General features: G+C 43.9%; 1 protein-coding gene across 3 annotated transcripts in view; it reads right to left on the reverse strand.

The window, feature by feature from the left end:
- SLC38A1 (solute carrier family 38 member 1) overlaps nucleotides 1–25,093 on the reverse strand; it is a 63,872-nt gene extending 38,779 nt beyond the window's left edge. Inside the window, exons 1-2 of one of the 3 annotated variants that reach the window (XM_075930497.1) lie at nucleotides 24,968–25,093; nucleotides 7,957–8,162 (exon numbers count right to left, since the gene is read on the reverse strand). In XM_075930497.1, coding sequence (XP_075786612.1) covers nucleotides 7,957–8,075 — 119 coding nt within the window. In that variant the 5' untranslated portion in view covers nucleotides 8,076–8,162; nucleotides 24,968–25,093. Of the gene's footprint in view, nucleotides 1–7,956; nucleotides 8,163–24,173; nucleotides 24,570–24,643; nucleotides 24,893–24,967 lie in introns of those variants that run through there. The other 2 variants (XM_075930507.1, XM_006126482.4) reach the window with 2 other exon arrangements.
- Between the last annotated feature and the right edge of the window lie 791 nt (nucleotides 25,094–25,884).

The raw sequence follows: 25,884 nt of genomic DNA on the forward strand, positions 1-25,884 counted from the left end.
AAAATGCTTTGCTTAGAGCCAGTTCTACAATAATTTCATACTTCTATGCCACATTGCCTCAAGGCAATTGAATGCAGGCCTCCATTCTTTACTATAAGCTCCATTCCCAAGCTGGCCTACATCTCCCACAATGCAACACAGACTCCTCTAAGACTCTGACCAAGATGTCTGTATATTTTGGGATCACATGGTACATCATAGGAATAGGGTCAGGTCACGGAGCCTGACACTTAGGGTGTGTCTAAACTACATGGCTCCATCGACGGAGCCACGTAGATTAGGCTGATCGGCAGAGGGAAATGAAGATGCGATTTAAATAATCGTGGCTTTGTTTAAATTTAAATGGCTGCCGCGCTCTGCCGACCAGCTGATGATCAACTGTTTGTCAGCGGATCGGAGCAGTCTGGACGCGCCGCGGTCGACAAGGAAGCCTTTGTCGACTGGCGCAGGTATGCTTACTTGTCGACCGTGGCGCGTCCAGACTGTCCCGATCTGCCAACAAACAGCTGATCATCAGCTAGTCGGCAGAGCGCGGCACCCATTTAAATTTAAATTGCGGCTTCATTTCCCTCTGCCAATCAGCCTAATCTACATGGCTCCATCGACGGAGCCATGTAGTTTAGACACACCCTTAGAGCAGAAGGAGTGCATCAAGCTTCCAAATTACAGCTCCAATGAAGCAATGTGGCACCACCAGAAAATGTATCTTAATGCTGAACTGACTTAAAATGGTGCACTTTGGGTCAGTTCAACAAACTGATTAAACATTTTTCAGAATATTTATTCTGTGAAAAATTTCGATAGTTCAATTTTTTTTGTTCCAATTCAGGATGAAAACAAATGTTGAAATACTAGAATTTTCCACTGGATGAAAATTCCCATTTCTCCTCAGTGCTAATTATAAGTCATAGTTATAAGCAACTGACCTTTTGGATTTTATAACAATTGACTATTCATTTTTAAGACATCTGTTAGTCTTTTATTAACCCTTTATATTTGGAATACTAACATAAAGTACAATAATTAGCTCCCACAGAGAGTGGAGGCCATTGTGCAAACTACTACACCACCACACCATAAGACAATCCATGGTCTTAAATGCCTTTTTGACTCATTAACCTGTTCATAATTCTTTGTTTCAAGCAGCTTGTTCATTATTAAAAGACACCATTAATTCCTGTATACTGTCATTCTTCATTTTAACAGTTAACATCGCAGCTGCATGCAAACAGATTTTATAAAACTTTCCAATGTAACTTAAAAATAATCGATCTCAGTGGGGTAGTCGTGTTAGTCTGTAACTTTGAAAACAATGAGTGGTCCTGTAAGCATCTTAGAGACGAACCAAAATATATGGAATCATGAGCTTTCACGGGCAAAAAAGATGAACTGGAGTGGAAATAACAGAAACCAAGATATATAACAGCAGAAGTACCTGTGGATTTGTAGGACCTGTGTTAATAAAGCTAATTAAATGGGCTGGATATGTTCCATACATCAAAAGCTATGTATGAGACACATCCAGCCCACTTAATTAGCTCCATTAACAGGTCTTACAACTGACAGATACTTCTTCCGCTGTTACATATATTTCTTGGGTTTTGTTATTTCCAGTCAAATTCATCTGATGAAGTGAGTTTTGCCCATGAAAGCTCATGATTCTATATATTGTAGTTAGTCTCTAAGGGTATGTCTACACTACCCCGCTAGTTCGAACTAGCGGGGTAATGTAGGCATACCGCACTTGCAAATGAAGCCCGGGATTTGAATTTCCCGGGCTTCATTTGCATAAGCGGGGCTCCGCCATTTTTAAATCCCCGCTCGTTCGAACCCTGTGCCGCGCGGCTACACGCGGCACGAACTAGGTAGTTCGAACTAGGCTTCCTAGTTTGAACTACCGTTACTCCTCGTACCCTCAGGGTATGTCTACACTGCAACACTATTCAAAATAACTAGCACTATTCTGAAATAACTTAGTCCACATCTACACAGCAGGCAGTTATTTCAAAATAGTGTCAAAATACTGTCAAGCTGGAGGACTTTTTATTCTGACTCCTGTAACCCTCATTGTATGAGGAATAAGGGAGGTTGGAGGAAGAGTGCTCTATTTCGAAATAAGTGCATGTGGACTCTCCCTATTTCAAAAGCTATTTTGAAATAAGATACGCAATTGACGTAGCTCAATTTTCATAGTTTATTTTAAGTTAAGCCCTGTAGTGTAGACGCCTCTTTAAGGTGACACAGGACCACTTATTTTTAAAAATAATCAGTTCCTACTGGTAGTAAGTCCATATTTATTTATGGCTCACAAAGAAGGTCTTAACCTATTTTTCCCTCCTCTTAATTTATCACTATGCTAAAGCTTAGGCTCCATATATTCTGGGGCACAAACCAGAGTTTGAGTTTTAAAAACAGCATAGATGGTGGACATTTGGTAATAGCAATATTTCTTTTAACTGAATTAGTCCTTGCCTACATGGTTCAGCATTGTATATTTTACAAGGGTGTGATTTCTAAAGTACACTAATGTGTTGGGGGCCACACACAAGTGAGAAAAAAAAACCCTCTCTGATGTGGCCCCCAACTGAGGAGAAAGACACTCTCTACATTCCCCTCACACAGCAGAGCCTAGTGGGGCTCAGACTAGTAGATTTTATGTATTCTAGCCTGGCGGGGTAGGGAGTGGGGCTGGAACACAAGCATGGGATCCTCAATGCTGGGGGAGGAGGAGGGGAGAGCCCTGAGCATCAGGGGCCGGATCCAGGCAAGCCAAGGTCCACATCTGCCCCCAGGCCTGAGGTTCCCCACTCCTGCTTTAGTGCATACTAGCAAGATTTACAATGGCCAACTAATGTGCAACATTGTTAGTGCATATTCCTTCATCATGTAGACAAGTCCTTAGCAAACCTGGTTTTAAAGCCTGCTTAAACAAAATGGCTGACAACTGTGTTAAATCTAGTTAGGCAGAAGTGCTTTTAGAAAGTGCTTTAATAACTATCTAGCTGTTACAAAGGTGACAAATCCTATATTTTCCTGCATCCTTCTAAATTAACTAGCCAATTAGCCCATCAAAAGATGGGATTTTTAGGTCTCTCCTCCACGTCAGTCTTCTCTCCTGAGCCTCCAGTCTCTCGCTCCATCTCTCTCTCTCTCTCTCTCCTCCTCCTACTGCCTCCCCCACTCTCTCTCTCAGCTCTCCTCCGCCTCCTGCCTCTGTCTCTTTCTTTCTCTTCTCCTCCCCCTCCTGCCTCTCACTCAGGGGACCGCAGAGCCCAAACGGTCGCTTGCGCCACTTGCTCCCACACGGCGGCCTGGCTGAGCGGTGCAGAAGTCAGCCAAGCGCCACAGTGGAAGGCAACAGCGCTGTCCAGAGGGAACAGCCAGTATTTCAGCGTTACAGAGTCACAGACATTGGGCTACTATATATATGTCTAGCATAGGCTATGTCTAGACTGCAGGCTTCTTTCGAAAGAAGCTCTTTCGAAAGCATCTTTCGAAAGAGCCTCTTTCGAAAGATTGCGTCTAGACTGCAGGCGGATCTTTCGAAAGAGAAATCCTCTTTTTCGAAAGAGAGCACCCAGCGAGTCTGGATGCTCTCTTTCGAAGACAGCCTCTTTATATTGAAGAACTCCTTCTTTCGAAAGAGGAACTTTCGAAAGAAGGCGTTCTTCCTCGTGAAATGAGGTTTACCGCCATCGAAAGAAAAGCCGCGTTCTTTCAAAATAATTTCGAAAGAACGCGGCTTGAGTCTGGACGCAGGGGAAGTTTTTTCGGGAAAAGGCTACTTTTCCCGAAAAAACCCCTGAGTCTGGACACGGCCATAGATAAAAATCTCCAATGTGAGGAGAGACAAGACTGCATAAAATCCTTTGTGCAGCTCACACTACAAAACAACCATGTCTGAGCACAACTCTCAATAATCTTGTTAGCTGGATGACTATGGTTTATTGGTCGGCAGAGACCAAGATGAACAGCATTCAGCATTGTGTCCACTAACCCAGCTAGCTCACTAAGGAATTCATCATATTTAAGAGGCAAAACACAACTTTTTCTTGTCTACACTGGGCAAGCTATGTTCCACATCATGCCAAACTAACACAATGGCTGACAATGGTATTGAGACAGAGTACCATATGGTAATACTAATATAGACCACATATATGGTTAATGGAGCACCAATAAGGGAATGCATTGAAATGGGGAGGCTAAGTTGGAAGTGTTGAGTATCCTCCCTCTACAGATCTTTCACTAAGAAACTCAGGGTTTACCTACATGTAAAACTGTTAATTTATAGTGGATTAAGCTAAACAAGTACTTAGCATTCTTATTCCAGAACAAGATGTCCACACTTGGAGTTAACAAGAACAATTACATTTGCAGACAAGCCCTTAGTGTTATAACATATGTGTAAGTTTCAAGTTCAAACACAGAATAAACCCTTGCAAGCTTTATATGAGATTTTATTTTTAGGCCTACAAGCCTTTAGTTGAAACCCAAGCAAAGTCTGACTGTGTCTGAAGAATTTTTCATGTTGAATTTTGTGGTTTTGTTTTGGTTTAAAAACAAACACTAGTGTCATTTGCTTCATAGACAGACTTACCTAGGCAGATCTTCCCCCCCCAAATCCTTGCTAACCTTGGTCATGAAAACATATGCCTATCAAAGATCTGTAAGTAACTGAGACTAGATGTGAAATGTACCGTGCAAAGCCAACAAGCCAAAACAACCAAACATTATTTTTTAAATGATAAGCCTATTATGAAGCCTGATAAAGTGAATGGAAAAACATCTATTGACTTCCATGGGCTTTAGACATTCACATAGCCCTAGATCATATGTGAGATGGCAACAAATGTGACATCAGATACAGCCACAAACCTGCTAGAACAGTATCAGAGGGGTAGCTGTGTTAGTCTGAATCTGCAAAAGCGGTGAGGGTCTTTGCCCACGAAAGCTTATGCTCCAACACTTCGGTTAGTCTATAAGGTGCCACAGGACTCCTTGCTGCTTCTGCTAGTATAATGTTTCTCAACCAGTGATACGAGTACCCTTAGGGGTACTCGAGAGAAGTCTGGGGGGTACGTCAACACAACTGAAATCTGGAGAAAACTATATTTTTGTTTTACGTTTTACAGCACTTTATTATTTTTGTTCTTTTTATACCCAAAAATTTCATCGAGCACCTGATGACAATTAAGTTGTTTAAATAAATGTGTTGCAATGGTAGAAAAAAAATTTGTGTCCAGAAAATTGTAGGTACTGGGTGTACTTATATATATATATATTTTTAAAAGGGGTACGTTACAAAAATAGGTTGAGAAACACTGTACTAGTATACAGGAGACGTACAGCATGAGTCATAATGGTGACAGAGAAGGATAAAAGGAAGGGGAGTGACTCATCTGTCAAGAAGCATGAAAACAGCATTGCAGAATGGAATGCTATCTCCTTGAATGCATGTCATTTATATCAATATAAACTAATAAGCCACCCTTTTAGATTGAGGCCCAATCCTACTTCCACTGAAGTCAAAGTGAGTTTTGCCACTGAGTTTTGCAGGAGCAGGCTGGGGTTGTAGTGACAATGAGAGAGGTTTAACTCCTGCTCTTAGAAGAGGCAGATGCAAGCACTGTGGAAATACAGCGATGCACTATAGCATCAGTTTTCTGTAGGGCCCTCCCTGGATAGCTGCGTACTAATGCACCCCCTGGCTGAGCTTCCAGCTATGGCTCAATGATATCTCATTTTGGCACCCTCTCCCATCCCAGTGAGCTGGTTTCTGGAATGCTTTTGTCTACTATGTGAGGCAGAAAGTTGATAAAACCTTTTCTGTTCTTAGTTACAGTTTTTTGGTTAATTTGCCTCCGCTCCCACCCAACTCTTTTTTTCACCTCAGGCACCTTTCACCATTTGAACGCCTCCTTCCTGCCTCTTTCCCCACCTTGGACTTTGCTGCCCTTCCAGCTGTAGCATGTGCTTTGATGGTCGATGACTGCTCTCACTACTCATTGCTGTTTAAAACATGCACAAGATTCTTTTCACAGAGATTTCCCCTGTCATTGACAGGAATTTGTACCCCACTGTGGAACATCTATGGGCCCTTGAACCTCAGGGCATAACTGAGAAGCTAGGCACTTCTGTGTGGAAACTCTGGGTCTCTGGTATCTCACATGACTGCACCTGGAGAAATCACACTGACAGAGATTTCATGTCTTGCAGCTGCCCCGGGGACTTCCCCTTAAAGGGGTATCTCCACTACAGTGGTGGGGAGCACAGAAATGCAACATATCCAGGACGGCATTGTCTTTCCACTCTGAGATTCAGAGGAAGGGTTGGTTGTCAGTGTGCACCCCCCACTAACCTGCCTACTCTTCCTCCAGCCTGATGGTCTCAAGACTGGGAATGATTTTGGAAAGAACTCTTCCACAGAGGTGGCTGATATTCTTTTCCCACTGGGTCAGTCTGCTCCCCATGCACATCTAGGCAGTATACTCAGTCACTAAGGGTACGGCTAGACTGTGGGAGGGGGAGAAGGGTGTTTCGGGATCCTAAACTCTGCCGCATCCAGGGAACACATTTGCTCTTTGCTTTCTTTTGTAGAAGAGCAAACGCGCTCTTTTGGAAGCCTCTGTATTCCTTGTTCCACGAGGAAGAAGGGGGCTTTCGAAAGAGGGTTTTTTGTCCAAAATTTAACCCAGTCTAGATGGGCCAAATTTCGGAAAAGGCTCTTCCGAAAAAGTATTGAAAAAAGATACGCAAAATGCAGAGCGTATTTTGTGTATCTTTTTCTGATAGATCTTCACAGTCTAAACTCTAGACGTACCCTCAGTGCCCATTCCTGCAAACATTTGCTACCTATTGTCTGTCAGTAGAGTGGGAGAATAAGCAGTTTTTGGTTCAGCTCCTGTAAAATAATTGAAAGTGGACACTTTTACTCCGGCAGTCCTATTACAGTCCACAGGACTGTGTATGGGCACAGGGGTCCACACAAAAATAGTTCCTGGCAGGTTTGTGAACCTTAAATGGCACCTTTTCTTTTCTCTCATCCCCCCTCTTTGTTCTGCAAAATGTGAATGACGTTTCAGAAGAGGAGGATGGCTTGTTTCCAGCTCAAAAAAACCCAACCCACACACAAAAAAACCCCACCAAAAACAAAACAAAAAAAAAACCCAGCCATTCTAGTGCAACATGAAGACTATTTAAAACCTGGAAATGTAATCCTTTACCTTGCAATAAGGCCTGGAAGGGTTTATTATGATTGAACAACTCTTGTTCTATTTTATTAAATTAACAAAAAGCATATACAAAAATTGTATTTAATTGCTGAGCAGAGTCTATATTTATTTATATTTAAATTTAAACCTTAGTTATAAATCTCTTCCTCTTTCTAAAAGTGCATTTTTCCATTCAGTTTTTGATCCTGCAACATTTAGGAGCAAAGGTTTTTTTTATACATTCTAATTTTCAGAGTTTTAAATACAGACAGGAAGATATTATCTACATTTCTTGTTAACAGCATGAGTTATAAATTCACAGAAGTCAAAAAACATTTTTGTGGCCAATGTGGTTACAAAAATCAGATTGTGGAACAAACTTAATTGAAAATCCTATATCTTTGCTCAAAATGTTTCTGTCAGTCTAATGTTATTAATGTTTTTTTATTTTTTGTATTGTACATACAGATATTTTGAAATGTTAGCATTCTGCTATTCTATATGTTTATATATTTTATTAGACTCATTTGAAAAATTCAAATGATGAATAAATTGCTACTCTGTCTGCTTTATCTGCTATTGCAGACTATGCCCAACAGATGTCACATATGAAATTCAAATTACATCTTCAAATGGAGCATGACTCGATAATGAATAATTCAAGAGATATACTGAAAATTAAAATGCTGTTTTTAAACAGTGTGTTTCACAGGATAGACAGCATCAGTGGAAAAATACTCACCTATTTATCTGGCCATTTTCTACCTCTGTGAAATCATTTGAATCATTGCTGATGTTATCATCCTCAGGGACAGTCATATTCTGCAACTCAGTTAATTCTAATCCACTTTTGAAAGGCATCCTGATCTAGTAAGTATCCAAACGTTTATCGAAACAATAGTGTATATTTTGTAGGTAGACAGCAGCCACAATGTGAGCTCGACAAACCTAAAATGCAGTAAGAAAAATAAAATGTATGCAGTATTCAAATAGAATGACAGTGAAATCTATACAAGCAACCTCACGTCTGAAGGGACCAACCCAGATTATATCCCAAAGGCATTGTACGGGTGGAGTAAAAGATTCATCCAGCTTAATTAGAAGAACACCTCCAGTGCATAATTTGTGCCAGAGCTCAGCCCCATGGGGACACCTCTAGGCTTGTCAGGTTCACCATTCTGGCACATTTTTGTTTGCCACATCAGTTATGGAAGTAATAATTTTCCTTGAGCCCTGGAACCTAATTGCTTGAGCTATGGCACTTCATTACAAATTAAGCACTGAACAACTCTGTTTAAATAACCATATACTGTCAGTCCTTTGAGAGGATACTAATGACAGATTGGGCTGTGTAAAATAGTGAACGAATTAGTAACACACAACTTCAAAAAATAGGTTTGCAGTCTAATAGTTGAGGAAAAACATTCTTAGTATGTTAGATCAAGTCCCAGCTAGTTGTCATATCTTTGTGTTTTGTGTTTCTCGTGTTATTTCTCTCCTGCTTTTAATATACAAACAAAATGTCCCATTTCATATAAACTTCATTACTAGTATCCATGCTAATGCCAAATGGAGGCAACAAAGGGATATTATCATTGCAATTTTCTTTGCATGAAGTAGCTAGCTACATTCTAGTTATTTGAGTACACTAGTATCTGGAAATAAAGATTCAGACCATACACACTTCTCTGATTGAGAAACTGAATCCCTATATTCATGGACAGTCTGAAAATAAAGTAATGTGTGTCTTGTATCCAGCAATTGTTAAGCTATCAACTTGAGAAATATATCATTCGCTCCATTGGGAGAAGATGCAGCAGCAGAGACAACTAAAAATAACACCTGTGAGGAACTGGTGTAATCCACTACAATAAAGCAAATTTCCTCACTAGAAATATGGATCATTTGGTAGGATGCACTTTAGTTTTTATTATTACAATTTATAACTGAAGGACCATTAATTATTTGATAATCAAGGAACTCTGGAACTCAACTGCCCCATCATGATCCCAATACGCTTTTGAAAAGGATGTGTTATTAAAAAACAGTTCCTGTAAATGGCTGATGTGTCACGCAATTTCTCTAAACCCAGCTCTGCAAGCAATTTTTCTGTAATGAGAGTTTCTTTAGGGGAGACTTTAGGGTTATTGACCATACTGGACTAATCTCAGGAAATTAGGGGCTCTTTCCAAGCTTAAAAAAAAGTGTCTCAGACTATTCAGGTGGAAATAGGGCTGTCCTTCATTTTGCAGGAACTTACATGAACATGTAAGGCCCATTTTCAATTCCTGTCCAACTGTGACAGTCTCCTGTTATTTACTATATATTTAAGAGAATTTCTCTCTTTGTCTGTTTGTTCAAGAGCTCCTCCTAAATAGTAACAGCTAAGACCACCAAATTCAGTATACCGCTTTCTCTTATCATAACTTAAAGCAAGATAAGACTATTGTTGTGCCAGAAAAGCAGGATGCACCTGGGATAGGATTGCTTGTCATAAAGCTATACAGAAAAGAGACAGAATCACCAAGCAGGTGAAAGGGGCTCGTTGGGGATGTATCCCCTTGCCCCATGTCCAGGTCTGCAGCAGCCCCAAGCCTCCCACCCCTTCATCAGAGAGCGAGTAGAAAGTGCAGTTTGCTGCATTCCTCACCCTAGCTGGGGAATACAGGAGAAAGATGCATCTGGACCTGCCCCAGTTGAGGGACCTGCCCCTCTCTCCCATCTGTGCCTGCTGGAGCTGCAGCAGCCATAGAAAGGCGCTTCTCTCCTGGCCCAAGCTGCTGTGGTGAGAGAGGACTGGGGTAGTCCTCTCTTCCTGGGGCAGCCTGCATACTGAACCCCTTCTCCCCAGCCCCACCCCAGAGCAATGTTTTACATGAAGCATGTACATTTTCATGTTATTTTCCAAAAAACAAAAACCGAGTTAAAGACCCAAGTAACATCAGGTATATCTTAAAGTATTAGAGAAACAGTACAGAATACCAAGGCTGCTGTTCATCCCTCATTCTCATTGTATTTGAAAGCACTTAACAGAGGTTTGAAGTTTTACTTTAAATAATCTCTCAAAATCTCTTCAAAGGTATAATCAAATATTTTATTGAGTTTCACATGTGTTGTTAGGTTATTTTCATACCCCAGGAGTTTAAAAATCCATCTTTTACATTTTCAAGATCAAAGTTTCAGTTAAAAAAAAAACAGGAATTCTCCTAATTCAAACAAATACACTTGAAAAAGAGCATTTGAAAAAGTAAACAGACCATGCTGAAGTAGCTTTCATCAGTTCTAAAAAACTCATTCACCTCATGACAATGACATAGTAAAAACAATTTCACTTTGGATTAAGGCTACTTAATAAAGACAGCAAGATGTACCTATAAAGTTTCATGATAATAAGACTAAAACAAAAATTTCAAAAATGGGTGCCCAACGTTAGGTTTCTAAAAGCATCTACACACAAAAGTTGTTTGTTTTAATTATTCTGATATACTGACCCTTTTATTTTGGTTTAAACCAAGCTCCTTTTTCTTTTCAGTTTCACTGGAGTAGACTGGGAAGAGGTTTATGCTTAAATTAAATTAACCGCTCTTTTAAAAAGTTGGTACACGCAGTCCCCGGGTTACGCGGATCCGACTTATGTCGGATCCGTAATTACGAACGGGGCTTTTCTCGCCCCGGAGCACGCGGGCGGCGGGACCGCCCAGACGCGCCGCGGTCCTGCCGCCCGCGTCCTCCGGGGCGAGAAAAGCTGCTCCGCATCTCCCTGGTCTGCTGCGGGGGGGCCCCCAGCAGACCAGGGAGACATGGAGCAAAGCCACGGAGGACCCAGGCGGTGGGTCCGCGGCGCGTCTGGGTGGTCCCGCCGCCCGGGTCCTCCGCGTCTCCCTAGTCTGCTGGAGGGGGCCCCCAGCAGACCAGGGAGACGGGGAGGACCCGGGTGGCGGGATCGCGGCGCATCTCGGTCCCGCCGCCTGCGTCTCCCTGGTCTTCGGGGGGAGGGGGAGCGCAGCTAATGCGCCCCCTCCCCAGCAGACCAGGCTTTTCTCGGGACGCCTGTGGTAGAGCAGCTGGGGCGCTGCCGGTTGGTCCCGCAGCGCCGCTCTCGGCGCTACTGGACCAACCTGGCAGCACACCAGCTGCTCTGCCCCAGGTATCCTGATTCAGCCACTGCTGGTCAGTTTCAGCAGCAGCTGACTTGGGGACGCCTGGGGTTCTTAAGTTGAATCTGTATGTAAGTCGGAACTGGCATCCAGATTCAGCCGCTGTTGAAACGATCAGCGGCTGATTCCAGGAAGCCCAGGGCAGAGCAACTCTGCCTCGGGCTTCCTGTAGTCAGCCGCTGGTCAGTTTCAGCAGCGGCTGAATCTGGACGCCAGTTCCAACTTACATACAGATTCAGCTTAAGAACAAACCTACAGTCCCTATCTTGTATGTAACCCGGGGACTGCCTGTATTATTCATTATTTGTATTAGCAGAGAATATCCAAGCCCCACTTGTACAAACACTGAAGTAGACAGTCCCTGCCCCAAAGAACTTACAATATCAGAGGCAACAGATGGAGACAGACAGGCTACATCTTCACTGCGAGTGTTTTCCTGCAGAAAACATGCTAATGAGGGGCTCATTAGCATGAGCTGTGATCTCATTAGCATATTTTCTGCTGATTCTTTTTGCGCAAAAAGAAGCAGTGTGGACCAGTGTGCGAAGACAGGCATAAGGATCTTGCACAAAACGGGGGTTTTGCGCCCCCCCCCCCAAAATCCCTTGCACAAAAAGAAATGGCAGAAAATATGCTAATGAGATCGTGACTCATACTATTGAGCCCTTCATTAGCATATTTTCTGCTGGAAAAAACTCGCAGTGAAGACGTAGCCACAGGGAAGTACATGGGAACAAAGAGACAATATTGGTCAACATGACAGACATTTCACAACTGCAGCCTAACCACTGTCAATTTTTAATAGGCACCATGGGTTTGAAGGAGAAGAGTGAAGTGGCATTGCAGATATTTACAGTGAACAGGGTATGACACAGTATGAGAGAAAGCACAAAGATACTTGTTTGAGAGGTGGACAATGGAGATTGACATCTTAATTCCATCGGTCTACTGGAAGAAGCTGACCAACTGATACTGAATGAGAGAGGACAAGTAGAGTGGGCACTGTCCATGAAGGGCCTTCACCATGAAGAGTGCCCCACAAAGGTTTGCACCAGTTTATTTAAATCAACTTAAAAACTGACCAGGCCTAAATGATTGGACTAGAGAGCCTTGCCTTTGCCTATAAACATCTCATGACATATCTTGTAAAAACCTATTACAGATTTTAAATTTAAATTAATTCTCATGCAGATATCATCTTTATGCCTGTTCTGTTGTTATCCAGCACAGACCACAGTAGTCAGTGGCATTTGTAGAACTGCCTTCTTTATTGCCTGTGCTTAATAAGGTTAGCCTTCAATAATCTCAACTAGGTGCTGAAATTAACACTTCACTGAGGTGAACAGAGTGCTAGGGAGCAGAATTCACAGCTCGCTGAGGTAAAGCTCACACCCCTACTTTCTGCTAGTGCTGAACTGAAGAGCCGCAAGGCAGAACTAATCGGGCAGAAGTGCATTGATTGATTTGTGAAGGTCCTCTTGGTAATGGAAAAGCCTAGAACTTTTTAAAAATCAATGTTTAGAACATATGGAAAACTGATTTAACAATATAGGTTGCAATCCTGGTCTCAATAAAATCAAGTGACTTCAGACAAGTATCAAAGGGACAGCAATGTTAGTCTGTATCCTCAAAAACAATGAGGAGTCCTGTGACTAAGGGTTCGTCTACATTAGCCCCTTAGGTTCGTCTACACTAGCCCCCTAGATTGATGTAGGGAGGCTAATGAGGGTGACTGGAATTGCAAATCAAGCGCGGGATTTAAATAGATGCTCTTTGTCAACAGAAGTTTTGTTGACAGTATCTGTTGACAAAGCTTCTGTCGACAAAAGCCTGTAGTCTAGACGTACCCTAGGTTATAACTGACTTCAGAGAAGTCAGACTTTCACCCAGAGGCCCTAATGCTGCAACATGGCACTCAACATGAGTACAGAATCTACCCCATGCTGTAACTTGCAGGATTGGTTGCACAGTGCCACAATGCTTATAAGATCAAAGTATCTAATCAAAACGTTCATTCTTAAGTATACAAAAATTCACAATTAACATCAACAAAATAAATCAACAGAAATAACTGTTCATTCTGACTCAGACAAGGGGCTATTTCTTTCGTCAAAACAAACAAAGGCATGAATTTTCAAATATGAGTCATGAGGCACTGTGGACTTTAACGGAGAGAGACAGGAACTCACTGAGAGACTCTGGGCAAGTGACAACTATCTAATCCTTAGTATCTCTATCTCTAAAAATAGGATAATACGAACACTCAACTTTGTAAAGTGCTTTGCATTCCAAGGTTGAAAGATGCTACTTAAGAGCAAAGTATTGTTCTCCTAAGCACACTCCAGAATTTCCTGTTAATAGCCAAGGAAACTTAAGACTAATCTACACTTTTAAATGTTGCTAGTGGTATTAGCAACACCAGTAGAGCAATACCAGCAAAACCTTTCTACGGTAGACATTACTCATATCAGTTGTATCTTATTCTGGCTTGCAGAGTGAAACACTGACAAAAATACTTTTATGTTGGTATAACTGCATCCACACTAGGACTTTTGCTAGCATGCAAATATCCCAAAACCTCACATAGCTAATCAACTATGCTAAATGGCTAAAATTTGTAGTGTAGACACGGCCTTTTTCTTAACTCTCACTTCCATTTTAAGGAAGCAGTAATGTACAGCTACACTGCAATGGTATTTCGGGATACTGGAGTATTTCAAAATAGCTATCCTGCGTCTTCGCAGCAAGCCCGTTATTTTGGGCTCGCTATTCCAATGTGTCTGTAAACCTAATTCTACAAGGAATAAGGATCGTTTTGGAATAGCACTTTATTTTGAAATTTGGCGCTGTGTAGACAGTGCCAAATAACGAAATAAGTTATTTAAAAATAGCATCGAAATAAGATACTCAATTTGCATAGTATCTTATTTCGAGTTACAGTGCTGTGTAGATGCACCCATAGAGATATGAACAATAATCCAATTGGTAACTAAGCAATTCCAATTCTCAATTCCAGCCATTATCTATGTTCCCACTCTATACCTTACTTCTAAAAGAAGCAAAGCAATGTTCTAACTACTACTGATGAAAACTATCTATACAAAGAAAATTAGCCCAAGAAATAAGGTTTCTTCCCTTCATATGACACTCTTCCACGCTGCTGAATAAAACAATCCTCTGTGGTGCAATTGCCCTTGAAAGGAAGTGTAAAGGATTGGGTCCACTGGAGGAGCTTCAAAATAGTAGCTAATCTGGATCCTCAGTCCAGTAGAACAAGCAGAACTGCGTATCCTGCAATCTTTTAGGGCACATCTGCACTTACCAGATGATTGACACACTGAAGCTCAATCTTCTAGCATTTGATTTTGCGGGTCTAGTACAGACCCATGAATCAAATGCTGAGGATAGCCCCCACCAGTGTCCTGTACTCCTCCTTCTGCGAAGAATAAGGGAAGCCACAAGAGCATTTGCTCCCGTGGCCAACCACTGTGTAGATGCTGCCATGGCTTGTCTTAAAGTAAGTTGAGTACTTTAAGCCAACTTGCCTGCTCTAGTATAGATCAGGCCTAAGTGATTGGACTAGAAGCTTCCCTTTGTCTTTAGACATCCCATGACATGAAAAACCTATTACAGATAATTTGCTTTACACTGTGCTGCTCATAGAAGGACACCATTGCCTTGAAAATTATAGAAAAGAATTATAATTTGCCACAGATTTTAAAAGTAGGATTGACAGATAAGTAGATGGATATAATGCCCTTCTTTTTTTCAAGGATATTGAGAACCTCACAGACTGTCAAAACCTGTCAGACAAAGAATCCAAGCCATTTTCTTTACTGTTTCTGAAAGGTCAATAATTCTCAGAATCCCTGCAACTCCAGTTGTCTGGACTAGGGATGTAACAGTGTAGTCATTTAACCGATTAACCAATAAGCCAAAGCGTATAGGTTAATGCTATAGACAACACACATTTCCCTCCTGACCCCCTTGTCAGTAAATTTTTTAGCAGGCTGGCCAGCAGCCCAGTTCAGTCTTGGCTCACTCTCTGTCCGGGACCTCCTCCACTGCAGATCTGCATTTAAAATATATTAGGAGCCAGGTGGGCAGGCAGCCCAGTTCAGTTCCACCTTGCGCCAGGTCCAGAGCTCAGACCTGCTCTAGATAGGGGCTGTTGCCACCCTGCGCTTCTGCCTCTTTATCGGAAGCAGCAGCCGGTCTGTGAAGGGAGCTGGTTTTAAACTGGCTCCTCTCACAGACCAGCTCTGGCCAGGCACCTTACACTGCTACCTCTGTGGCTGCTGGCCCCACCCATAGGAATAAATAATAGTTGACTAACTGATAAGAATACATGAAGTTACTCGACTATTCAGTTAACCAATATTTAACATCTCTAGTCTGCACTGTATAAATGTCATAACATTAGAGATGGGTTTAACTCATCTGAAAAAACTGGGTATTGGGAAAAACAAAACCCAGTAGTAATAGTCCCACTGTATTTCACCACCCAATGGAAGCATGAACCAGCTCTACTGTCACTCTGCATGCTTTTGCCTAAGAATGTCAATGAGCGGTTGACTAGACGATTAACCTGTTAGCCTAGGCTTATCGGTTAATCCTGTCAACCACTCGCACACACACCCCTCGCTGCCTCGGTATCAAAGGCAGCAAGGAGGGGGGGAAGCAGGAGCCAGTGCTGGGAGGAACCGGCTTAAAAGCTGGTCCTCCCCCCTCCCGCCAGGACCGGCTACAAGGTGCCACCTGCCACTCTATGAGAGGCAGCAGCAGTGGGGGCAGGAAGGCAGGACAGGAGAGGCTGCCATGAGACAGCCTCTGTCTCTGGCAGGCCTGGGCCTGCCATGGGCAGAGGCTGCTTCACGGTAGCAGCCCCTGTCCATGGGGGGGGTGGGCGGTCCGAAAGCCCCGCAGACACTGGAGCAGCCTATATCTACAGCGAGCCTGCTGCATATCTCCTGGAGCAGCCTATATCTACAGCGAGCCTGCCACAGGTAGAGACTGCTTTGCGGTAGCAGCCCCTGTCCATGGGGGGTTCAAGCTCCCCACACACTGAAGCTGCTCTGCATCTCTTGGAGCAGCCTCTGTCTGTGGCAAGCTTGGGCCCGCCATGGGCAGAAGCTGATTTGCGGCAGCAGCCCCTGTCCTTGGAGGGGTCCAAGCTAGGGATGTCGACATGTAGTCGACTATATGATTACCTGATCTGCTGCCTCCATCAGAAGCAGCAGTGTAGAGCAGCAGACAACTGGTCTGCACCAGGAGTTGGTTTTTAAACAGGCCCTGGCAGACCGGCTTCTGCCTGGCACCCCATACTGGGATACCAGGGAGCTCCCCAGAAGTCTATAAAATAGACTTTTATAGCCCCCCCCGGGCCTATAAAATAGTCAAATAACTGATAAGAATTAATGATTAATGCAGTTATTCAACTATTCTGTTACCCAATACCTAATATCCCTACTTTCGTCTATGGATAGGACTTCTTCACTGTGACATGGCCTTGCATTGATCCACTGTGGAGTTCCCCGTAATCAAACTGTCCTTTAATGTTGTGGTAGGATGTTAAACCACCAAGATAAAATTAACACTTTGAGCTATGGAACTAAAGATAGTCTGCTTGAAAGCTGAAATTTGATTCAGTTTTCTGTTCGTAAATATTGTTGGTACTCTGAAGAAGAATTCCTCTGTGAAGTTTACTAAAGCTATCAGAATCCACAGCTTGAGTTTCACATAAATTGTCTCCAGTACAAAAAGACTGAGATGTGATATGTATTTTCTTTTCTCATACCTTTGGATGTTCTTGAAAGAAACAGCAATATACCCAGTCAGAGTCCAAGGATATAAATAACAAAACAATGAGTTTGAAAATGTGTGTATGAGATATTCACTTAAAAGACACATACAATACTGAATCTTATAAATGGAGTTTCATGTGAAAAGCCAGGAAAGTTAACTACACCCCATTTCAGCAGTAGTGATGCTGAGAACATCTGGAATACAAAGCTCAATTATGGTTACTAACAGAACAGGGGTGGGGACCCTCTAGCCCCTGGACCAGATCTGGCCTCCTTCTTAATTTGATCCAATCCACTGTGCAGAGACTTGTCACGGGCCAGAAGCCCTGTGCATCAATTCCCCTTCACAAGACTGGAATTGCAAGCACAGGCTTGCCCAGCTGCAAAGCAAAGGGGAACAGGGATGCCAAGGGATTATTAGGGTGGGAGGGAACAGGGAATCTCTGAGGCTACATGCAAGGATGATCAGGGAGGAAACAGGGAAGCCCTGGGAATCATGGCCAATGGGAACTGCAAGGGCAAGGTGACGAGCATGGGAAGCACACAGTGCCACTGTAGCAGCTTCCAGGAGTGGTGCAGGGTCAGGGTAGCCCTGCTTTGCCACCATCTGGGAACTGCCTGTAGTAAGCAGTGCTGTCCACAACTGGCACCTCTCACCCCTCCACACCTTCACCCCTGGTCTCAGCCCTGTGCCCCCTCCCATACCCTGTGCACAGTCAGAACCCGCCTCCCACAGCTTAACCCTTCCAGAGCCTGCGCTTCCATGGCTCTACTCCAGCCATGAGCTTTCTCCCACGTTGCAAACTCCATAACCCTAGTCCAAAGCCCTTTACTGCACCCTTATTTCTGATCCCACTCAGGAGTATGGGGAATCCCGGAGTCTCCACATTCCCCCGCGCGGCTATGTGTGGCCTGCAATATATTTTTTGTTGTGGGTCAGTGGCCCATGATAGAAAAAAAGTTCCCCACCACTACTATTGAAGGACACGGATAAACTGGAAAAGTTAGAAAAAAGTACTATGGTAACAAAGGGTTTGGAAACTAAGACAAACTGTATGCAGAGCAGACAAAAGAAGTTAATATTCATAACCTTCTGAAAAAGAATAACTGAGGGAGGACACAATAATGAAGTCTGGAAAGGGATAATACAATAAAGGAGAGAGGAGTAGACTATTCTTTGCCTGTGGCTCATAATCGTCTAGTATCCCATGGCCTTCTCCAATTTCAGATTTTAGGTTTAGTGTGGGGGTGCTAGGTGGTGTTATGTTTATAAGTGGTATAGATAGCTTGTGATATACAAGTTAGACTAGGCGATCTGGTGGTCCTTTCTGGATCTAAACTCTATGGGTACATCTACACAACAGGGCTAAAAGCTGAAGTTGCATCGCTGAATTTGACATGTCAATTGCATAGCTGAAGTCGAAATAGCTTAATTCGGCTTTGGGCGCTGTCTAAACAGCAGGAAGTCAAAGGAAGCACACTCTGCCTTTGACTTCTCTTACTCCTTGTGAAATGAGGTTACCATGAATTGGAGTAAGAAGTCCTTCAGCTCAACATTATTTCGAAATAAAGACTTGTAGTTTAGACCCACACTATGTTATTTTAGAATAACGTTAGTTATTCCAAAATAACACTGCTGTGCAGACATACACTATGATTAGTACGGTGGAACTCAACCTTTTCCATATTTGCAATCTAGTGTTACAAGAGGAAAAGCTTTCAGGATTTCTTGTTCCATAATTTTTGGGATGTTTCCTTCTCATAAAAAATAAAAGAAAGATGATCACGACTTTCTGAAGTCTGGTTGCAATCCTTCCCCACCAAATTGAGAAATCATGGTCTGCAATCTGAATGCAAGACTACAGGTAGACCCCGACTTGCGACGTGATCAGTTCCTGGGGAAGAGTCACAAGTCAGGGGCGTCGTAACTCGAACCCTCATTTACAATAAGCGTCATGTGCTATCGTAAATGAGGACCGAGAATGTAAGTCAGGGGTTTTTGGCCCCTTCCGCACTTACAAAAATGGTTGCAAGTGCAGAGGTTCGCAATTCGGGCGGTCGCAATTCGGGGGTTTCCTGTATAAAGAATCAACAACTCTCTCACTGACTTACGTCTTACCCTTAGGCAACTCACTTAAAAATAAAGCAAAAAAAGGAAAACGGATTATAATACAGATTACTCTGATCCCTCAGCAATCAAGCTATAAGGAGTATTCAGCACAGAAATGCATTTTAACTTATTTCTCATTAGTGTTTTCTGTGAAATCCTCTTAATATTTGCTATTTTGCTGAAGCAATCCCAGAATGCAAAGCCACAAATCTCTGAAATCTCATATCAAATCAGGGCTTCCATAATAAGTATGAAATTACAGAATGGTAAATTATGGGCTATCGCCAAGAAACCAGGAAGCAAATACCAAAAGGATTCCCAAACGGAAACAAAGAACTTCTAAAAAGTTATTTAAAACTTAAATTGGTGTTAAATGTGCTGATAGACTCTTCAGTAAGGCTACTGTCTTCTTAGAAATCTATTCTTAATTCAAGTTTTTGTTTTCTTTTTGTAATACATCTTAACTTCTTTATATCAGTTTCCTCATGTAATACAGGAAAATAACATTTATATACTGCCCACATATCTATACAAGCGAATTCATCACTGGAGCCAACCACATAAGCCACCAAATCAGAGGCTCATTTATCTGCACATCCGGTAATGTGAACTATGCCATCAAATGCCAGCAATGCCTCCCTGCAATATATATTGGACAAACTGGACAGTCTATACAGAAAAGAATCAATGGACACAAATCAGATATCCGTAAAGGGAACATACAGAAACCTGTTGGTGAACACACTAATTTGCATGGTCATTCATTAAGAGATCTTCAAGTTGCTGTTTTGTTACAGACCAATTCCACAAGCCAAATACACAGAGAAGGGTTGGAACTACAATTCATTCACAAGTTTAATTTGCATGCCAGTGGTTTGAATTGATGGCTGGGACATTATAATCCAACCAAACCATTAAGGTGCCAATGGTTCTTTGTCTGTGTAGATTCTGGGGTTAGTACTCTTCCTCTCCAATTGCTAACTAATGGTCCTTATCTGCTCCTTTTAACTATTCAGTTTTTAGGTGCTTATTGGCTATCAGTTTTGCCTGTTAGGGTATGTCTAAACTACATGGCTCCATCGACAGAGCCATGTAGATTTGTTGTTTTGGCAAAGGCAAATGAAGCCGCGATTTAAATGATCGCGGCTTCATTTACATTTACATGGCTGCCGCGCTGAGCCGACAAACAGCTGATCAGCTGTTTGTCCGCTCAGTGCGCTAGTCTGGATGCTCCCCTGCCACATCAAAGCCCTTTGTCGGCAGCCCCAGTAAATCTCGTCCCACAAGGAATAACCAGGCTGCCGACAAAGGGCTTTGATGTCGGCAGGGGAGCGTCCAGACTAGCACGCTGAGCAAACAGCTGATCAGCTGTTTGTCGGCTCAGCGCGGCAGCCATATAAATTTAAATGAAGCCGCGAACATTTAAATCGCGGCTTCATTTGCCTTTGCCTATGTGTCTAATCTACATGCCTCTGACGACAGAGGCATGTAGTCTAGACACAGCCTTCCATACCAGCTAAGTTTTCCCTTTGCTATTTATATACCCACTGCCTTCCTTTGTTATTCCCCTCCCCTTCCTTCAGAACCCTGTTTATTTTGGTTCTGGACATACAACACTCCAGTCATCTGAAGAAGTAGGCTGTGCCCACGAAAGCTCATGATACCATCTACATGTTTTGTTAGTCTTTAAAGTGCTACCATACTATTTTTTGTTTTTTAAGTTTATCAAGAGATAGTGTGAGAGTTAATTGGAAAATGCTGTAGAGCATTTTGAAAATGAAGAGATTACAAAGATCAGATGTTCAGTCCTATTATACTGGATTCAGATTATAGCAATACAAGATATGCAAGAAAATGTAATTTTAGCTTTTAGTTTAGGTTTAGAATATTTAAATATTTCCATATTACAGGGAGTTGGACTACGTGAACCAATAGCAGAGTTGCCGGTTTTCTAATTGCAGAACACTGAGCACCCCTACCCTGCCCATTCTCCAGGGCCTTGCTCCTTCTCACTACATTCCCTCCTTCCCCTGTCATTCGTGCTCTCCCTCACACTCACTTTCACCAGGCTAGGGCATGGGCTTGGGGTGTAGGCTCTGGGGTGGGGCCAGAAATGATTGGTTCAACATACAGGAGGAGGCTGGGGGCGTGGGATGGGTGAGTACTCTGGCTGGGATTGTGAGCTGTAGGGTGGAGCCAGGAATGAGGGATCTGTGGTGCAGGAGGAGTTTATGGGCTGGGGCTGAAGAGCCCAATGTATGAGAGGGGGCTAAGGGCTGAGACAGAGGGTTGGGTTGTAGGTGCAGATTCCGACTGGGGGTGTGGATTCTGGGGATAAGGGGTTTAGGGTGCAGGAAGGGACTCCAGGCTGGGGCAGAGGAAGATGGTGTGGGTTCAGTCAGGTGGTGTTTACCTCAAGAAATTCCTGGAAGTGGGTGGCATGTCCTTCTCCTAAGCAGTGGATTCAGGGTGCTCTGCAAGCTGCCCATGCCTGCAGGTACCACCCCCTCCGCTCCCTTTCGGTGTGGTTCCCAGCCAATGGGAGCTGCAGAGCCAGCATTGGCATCTAGGGTGGCGGCAGAGAACAGAGCCCCCATGGCCACCTCTGCATTTAGGAGTGGCCAGTATGTTCAACTCCTGGGAGCCGCATGGAGTTTGTGAAGGCAGGGAGTCTGACATAGCTCTGCTTCGCTGCTGAATGGACTTTTAGTGCCCTTTTTGATGGGGTATTACAATTAAAAACTGAACACCTGGCAACGCTACCAAACAGACTAAAGGTGCTTCTTAGCCAACTGATTCTTTGGTTCATACAACTATTTTACATAAATTGAACTAAACATAAATCGTGCACAACACGATTAAAAAATCCTTTAAAAATTCTTTACATTTTTATTTAAAATAATGTTTTCCTGCATAATAGATGTTTCAAAAGGTCATATTTACTTAGGCCAATATGCTAGGTTCTGCTGTAGAGGGATGAACAAAACCACCTTAAATCTGCAAAAATGGGGTGAAAATGTGGTAATGCAGAGCAATTCTACTCTTTGCTCAGACACTTTTCCCCATGGGAAAAAGAAATGGGACATTTAGTAGGAGACAGGTGGGCAGGCAGCCTCACTCAGTTTCGGCTCGTGCTGGGTCACGGACCAAACCCCGCAGTGGTTCTGCAATTTAAAATGGAGCAGGAGACGAGGCAGGCTGCCCGGCTCCTACTGCCTTTTAAATTGCAGAACTGCAGCAGGATTTGGTCCTGGCACAAGCCAGGACTAAGCTGGGCTGTCTGCCCAGATGATAGCCACTTCTGTCCGCGGATGGTCCCAGAGGGAAGTTGGGACCTCCCATGGACAGGGGTTGCAGCCACGAAGCAGCCCACGTCTGCGACCAGATGACCCGACAGGAGTTGTTTTGCAGGTAGCAGCTCCTGTCTGCGGGGGCGGGGGCGGATGCTGCTGGAGCAGCCTCCTCTGCCCTTCTGCTGAGGCCCTTATCTTTTAAGCTGGCTTCCCCCAACACCAGCTCCTGCTTGCCCCCGCTTGCTGCCTCTAATATAGAGGCAGCAAGGGTGGGGGGGAATGTGAGAAGTTGATATGACTGCCTGACAAGTTTAGGCTTATAATCGACTACTCTCTTATTTCCCTAGTCTGAATCCGATCTCTTATTATTTATTTGTCATTGACAGATTGTTTTACAATTAGTAAAAGTTTGGGTTTATGGTACAATTTTTTTTGAAAAAATGTTTATTAAAAATAAACTTCTGAGTTAAAAGAACTGTTTGAGGGCCTCTCTCGTTATGACCAATGTTTTAACTTCAGGACAATGATAGTTCATTTTATGTTCTCTTTCAAACAATACACCCCCACCTATGCACACAAAGGCTATGTCTAGACTGCAGAGTTTTCCCAGAAAAACTCTACTGCGTCCAGGGAATTTCGGAAAAGCAGGCACATTTTTTTCGGCATCGCTGTAAACTTTGTTTTTACGAGGAAGAAGGGATGGTCCCCGACTTTTGGCCCCGTGTAGACGGATCAAAAGTCAGAAAAGCCTCTTTCAGAAAAAGATACACAATAGTCTCGACACAACCAAAATGAACGAAGTACCATAAAGCAGCACACATTATCATTTGAAATATAGGTTAGTAGAAATGCCTAAAAGTAATATAAGCTCTGCTGAAAACTGAATAAATCGAATAGTATCTGGCAGGTTCATACTATATGACAATCAGGTTAGCAGCTGCCAAGTATGGGTTTTATTTCAGTTCCTTCTAATATGAGATAAACAAAGCACAGGTTTTTACATATACCACCTGGCTTTTTTTTATTAAGGTGAAAAATTATAATTATAATTGGCATTAATTTACAACCTGAACTTTAAAAACAAATGGAACAAAAACCAAAAGAGGAGACAAATTATGTGATAAGAGAAAGCAGGCCAACAAAACACCCCAAAATTGTATCAACTAAGCTTCTCCCTTTTAATGGTAAAGAATACAGAGGTGCTAGATTTATTTACATAGTGGGCCCAGCCAACATTCCTTGCCTACACAAAACTCTCACTATTGGCCAGGCAGTAATTATTGGCTTTGATTCATGCATTCTACTAAACCAGAGATTCATACACCACACGCATTCATAGCATTTTTTTTTATTTCTTCCACAGATGATACTCATTTTCCCTCAATAATTAATTTTAAAACGTTGCTGCAATCTACCAGTAGGCTTATTCATCAATGTCATACTGAAAAATAAAGACAAATTCTGGTTTTTTATTATTAAAGCAGCATTCCTGCCTGGGCACTGTACAAGGCTGCAAAGGCTGTAACCAACACACACAATGACCCCCCCCCCCCCCCAATATTTCATTCTAGCCCAATTAAAATGCAAATACTCGCCTTACAGCTGCGTCTCTGTCCGTCTGTGCATCTCAGGAGAAGACTCGGGTTGTGTTTCTGGCCCCGTACCTCCCCCAAGCCACTGAATTTCAACACAATTCAAAAGGGCCCCCTCCCCGGAGCGCGGCTCCCCTCCACGTCCATTGTTCCTTCCATTCAAACGCTGCTGCCCGCGGGCGGGAACAGAGCGGAGTGGGGGCGAAACGCGCGCTCAACGCCGCCTGCCCGGACAGCGCCAGCGAGACGGGAAACGCGTCCCCGAGTACCGCCTATGTGCCGCCAGCCCCCCTAGCGCAGCGCAGCCACCCGGCCAGGCAGACCCGCGATCCCGCGGCCTGGCTCTGTCTACACCGGCCTCCCTGGGCTGCGGCGCCTCCCCCGTCACAGGTCCCGTCCTCAGGCCGGCCCGCGCCCCAGATTCATCCGCGAGGAGACGAGGAGGGGTCACCCCGCCGCCCCCCGCCTCTCACCTCCCCACACAGGGTGGCTTCGCCGTCAAGGTGTCCCCGCCGCCCCGCTTCGTCCGCCGCTGCCCTTCGGGGGAGGCGCTGGCCGCCGCGGGCAAGACCCCCCGCGCGTTGTGCTCCGCTGCGGGCGAAGGATCAAAGCGGCGCCTTTTTTTTTTTCGCCGAGAAGGCGGGCAAGGGCAGCGAGCGGGAGATGCTCCGGCGCGACCTTGCGACAGCGTGGTCCGGAGCAACGTGCTTGCCCCTCCCCCTCCTCGCCGGGTGCGCGCAGCAGCGCGGCGAGCCACGCGCCAGAGAACCCCCCCCCCCCCCCCACCGCCCCGTTACCTGTGTGGCCGGGCATCGCGTGGAAAACGCCGCCTCCCTGGAACCCGCTCTGGAGGCAGGAGCGAGGGCGCTGGCTCCTTCCCTCGCTTCTGGGCGGGGGGAGAGAGCAGCGAGGAGGACACTGGTTGGATGGAACTGCATTGTGGGATGAGGGGCGCAGGCAAGAGCCAGGCCTGGATAAAAGTCAGGTTGCCTTTGTCTGCTGCTGCAAGGAGTGAATATAGGGGCTGGCTGGGGTCTGTCGCCTACCCCAGCAGAGATGCACCGAGTTAGGTTCAGAAAACCAGACAAACCCTTTGCTTACTGATTTCCACATCGGGGAGACTTAAATATTGTAAAAATAACAGAGAGTCCTGTGGCACCTTGGACTGACAGATTTATTTGGGCATAAGCTTTTGTGGGTAAAAACTGCTTTGTGCACCCACACACACTTATGCCCACATAAATCTGTAAGTCATTAAGATGCCACAAGACTCTGTTGTTTTTACAGCTACAGACTTAACTGGGGTACTCCTCTGAGCCTTAATTATTGTAGCTCTTCCTGCTCCACTATAAAACTAATTTCACTGAACACTAGATATGACACAGACAGATAAAGGAAATATTATGGACCACCTGATTAGGACAGTGATAGTGACCATGAAATGCTAAGGGAGATTAGAGAGACAATCAAAATAAAAAAATAAAAGTAGGGGATTTCAACTATCCTCATATCACCTCAGGCTGAGATGCAGAGAGAAAATTTCTTAATACCTTAAATGACTGCTCCTTGGAGTAGTTGGGTCTGGAACCCACAAGGGGAGGGGCTAGCCTTGAGTTACAGGCAGTCCCTGACTTACGCGGATCCGACTTACGTCGGATCCGCACTTACGAACGGGGCTTTCTCACCCCGGAGGTCGAGGTAGCGGATTGCTACC

The sequence above is a fragment of the Pelodiscus sinensis genome, chromosome 1 (genome assembly GCF_049634645.1).
Source record: "Pelodiscus sinensis isolate JC-2024 chromosome 1, ASM4963464v1, whole genome shotgun sequence".
NCBI lineage: Eukaryota > Metazoa > Chordata > Testudines > Trionychidae > Pelodiscus > Pelodiscus sinensis.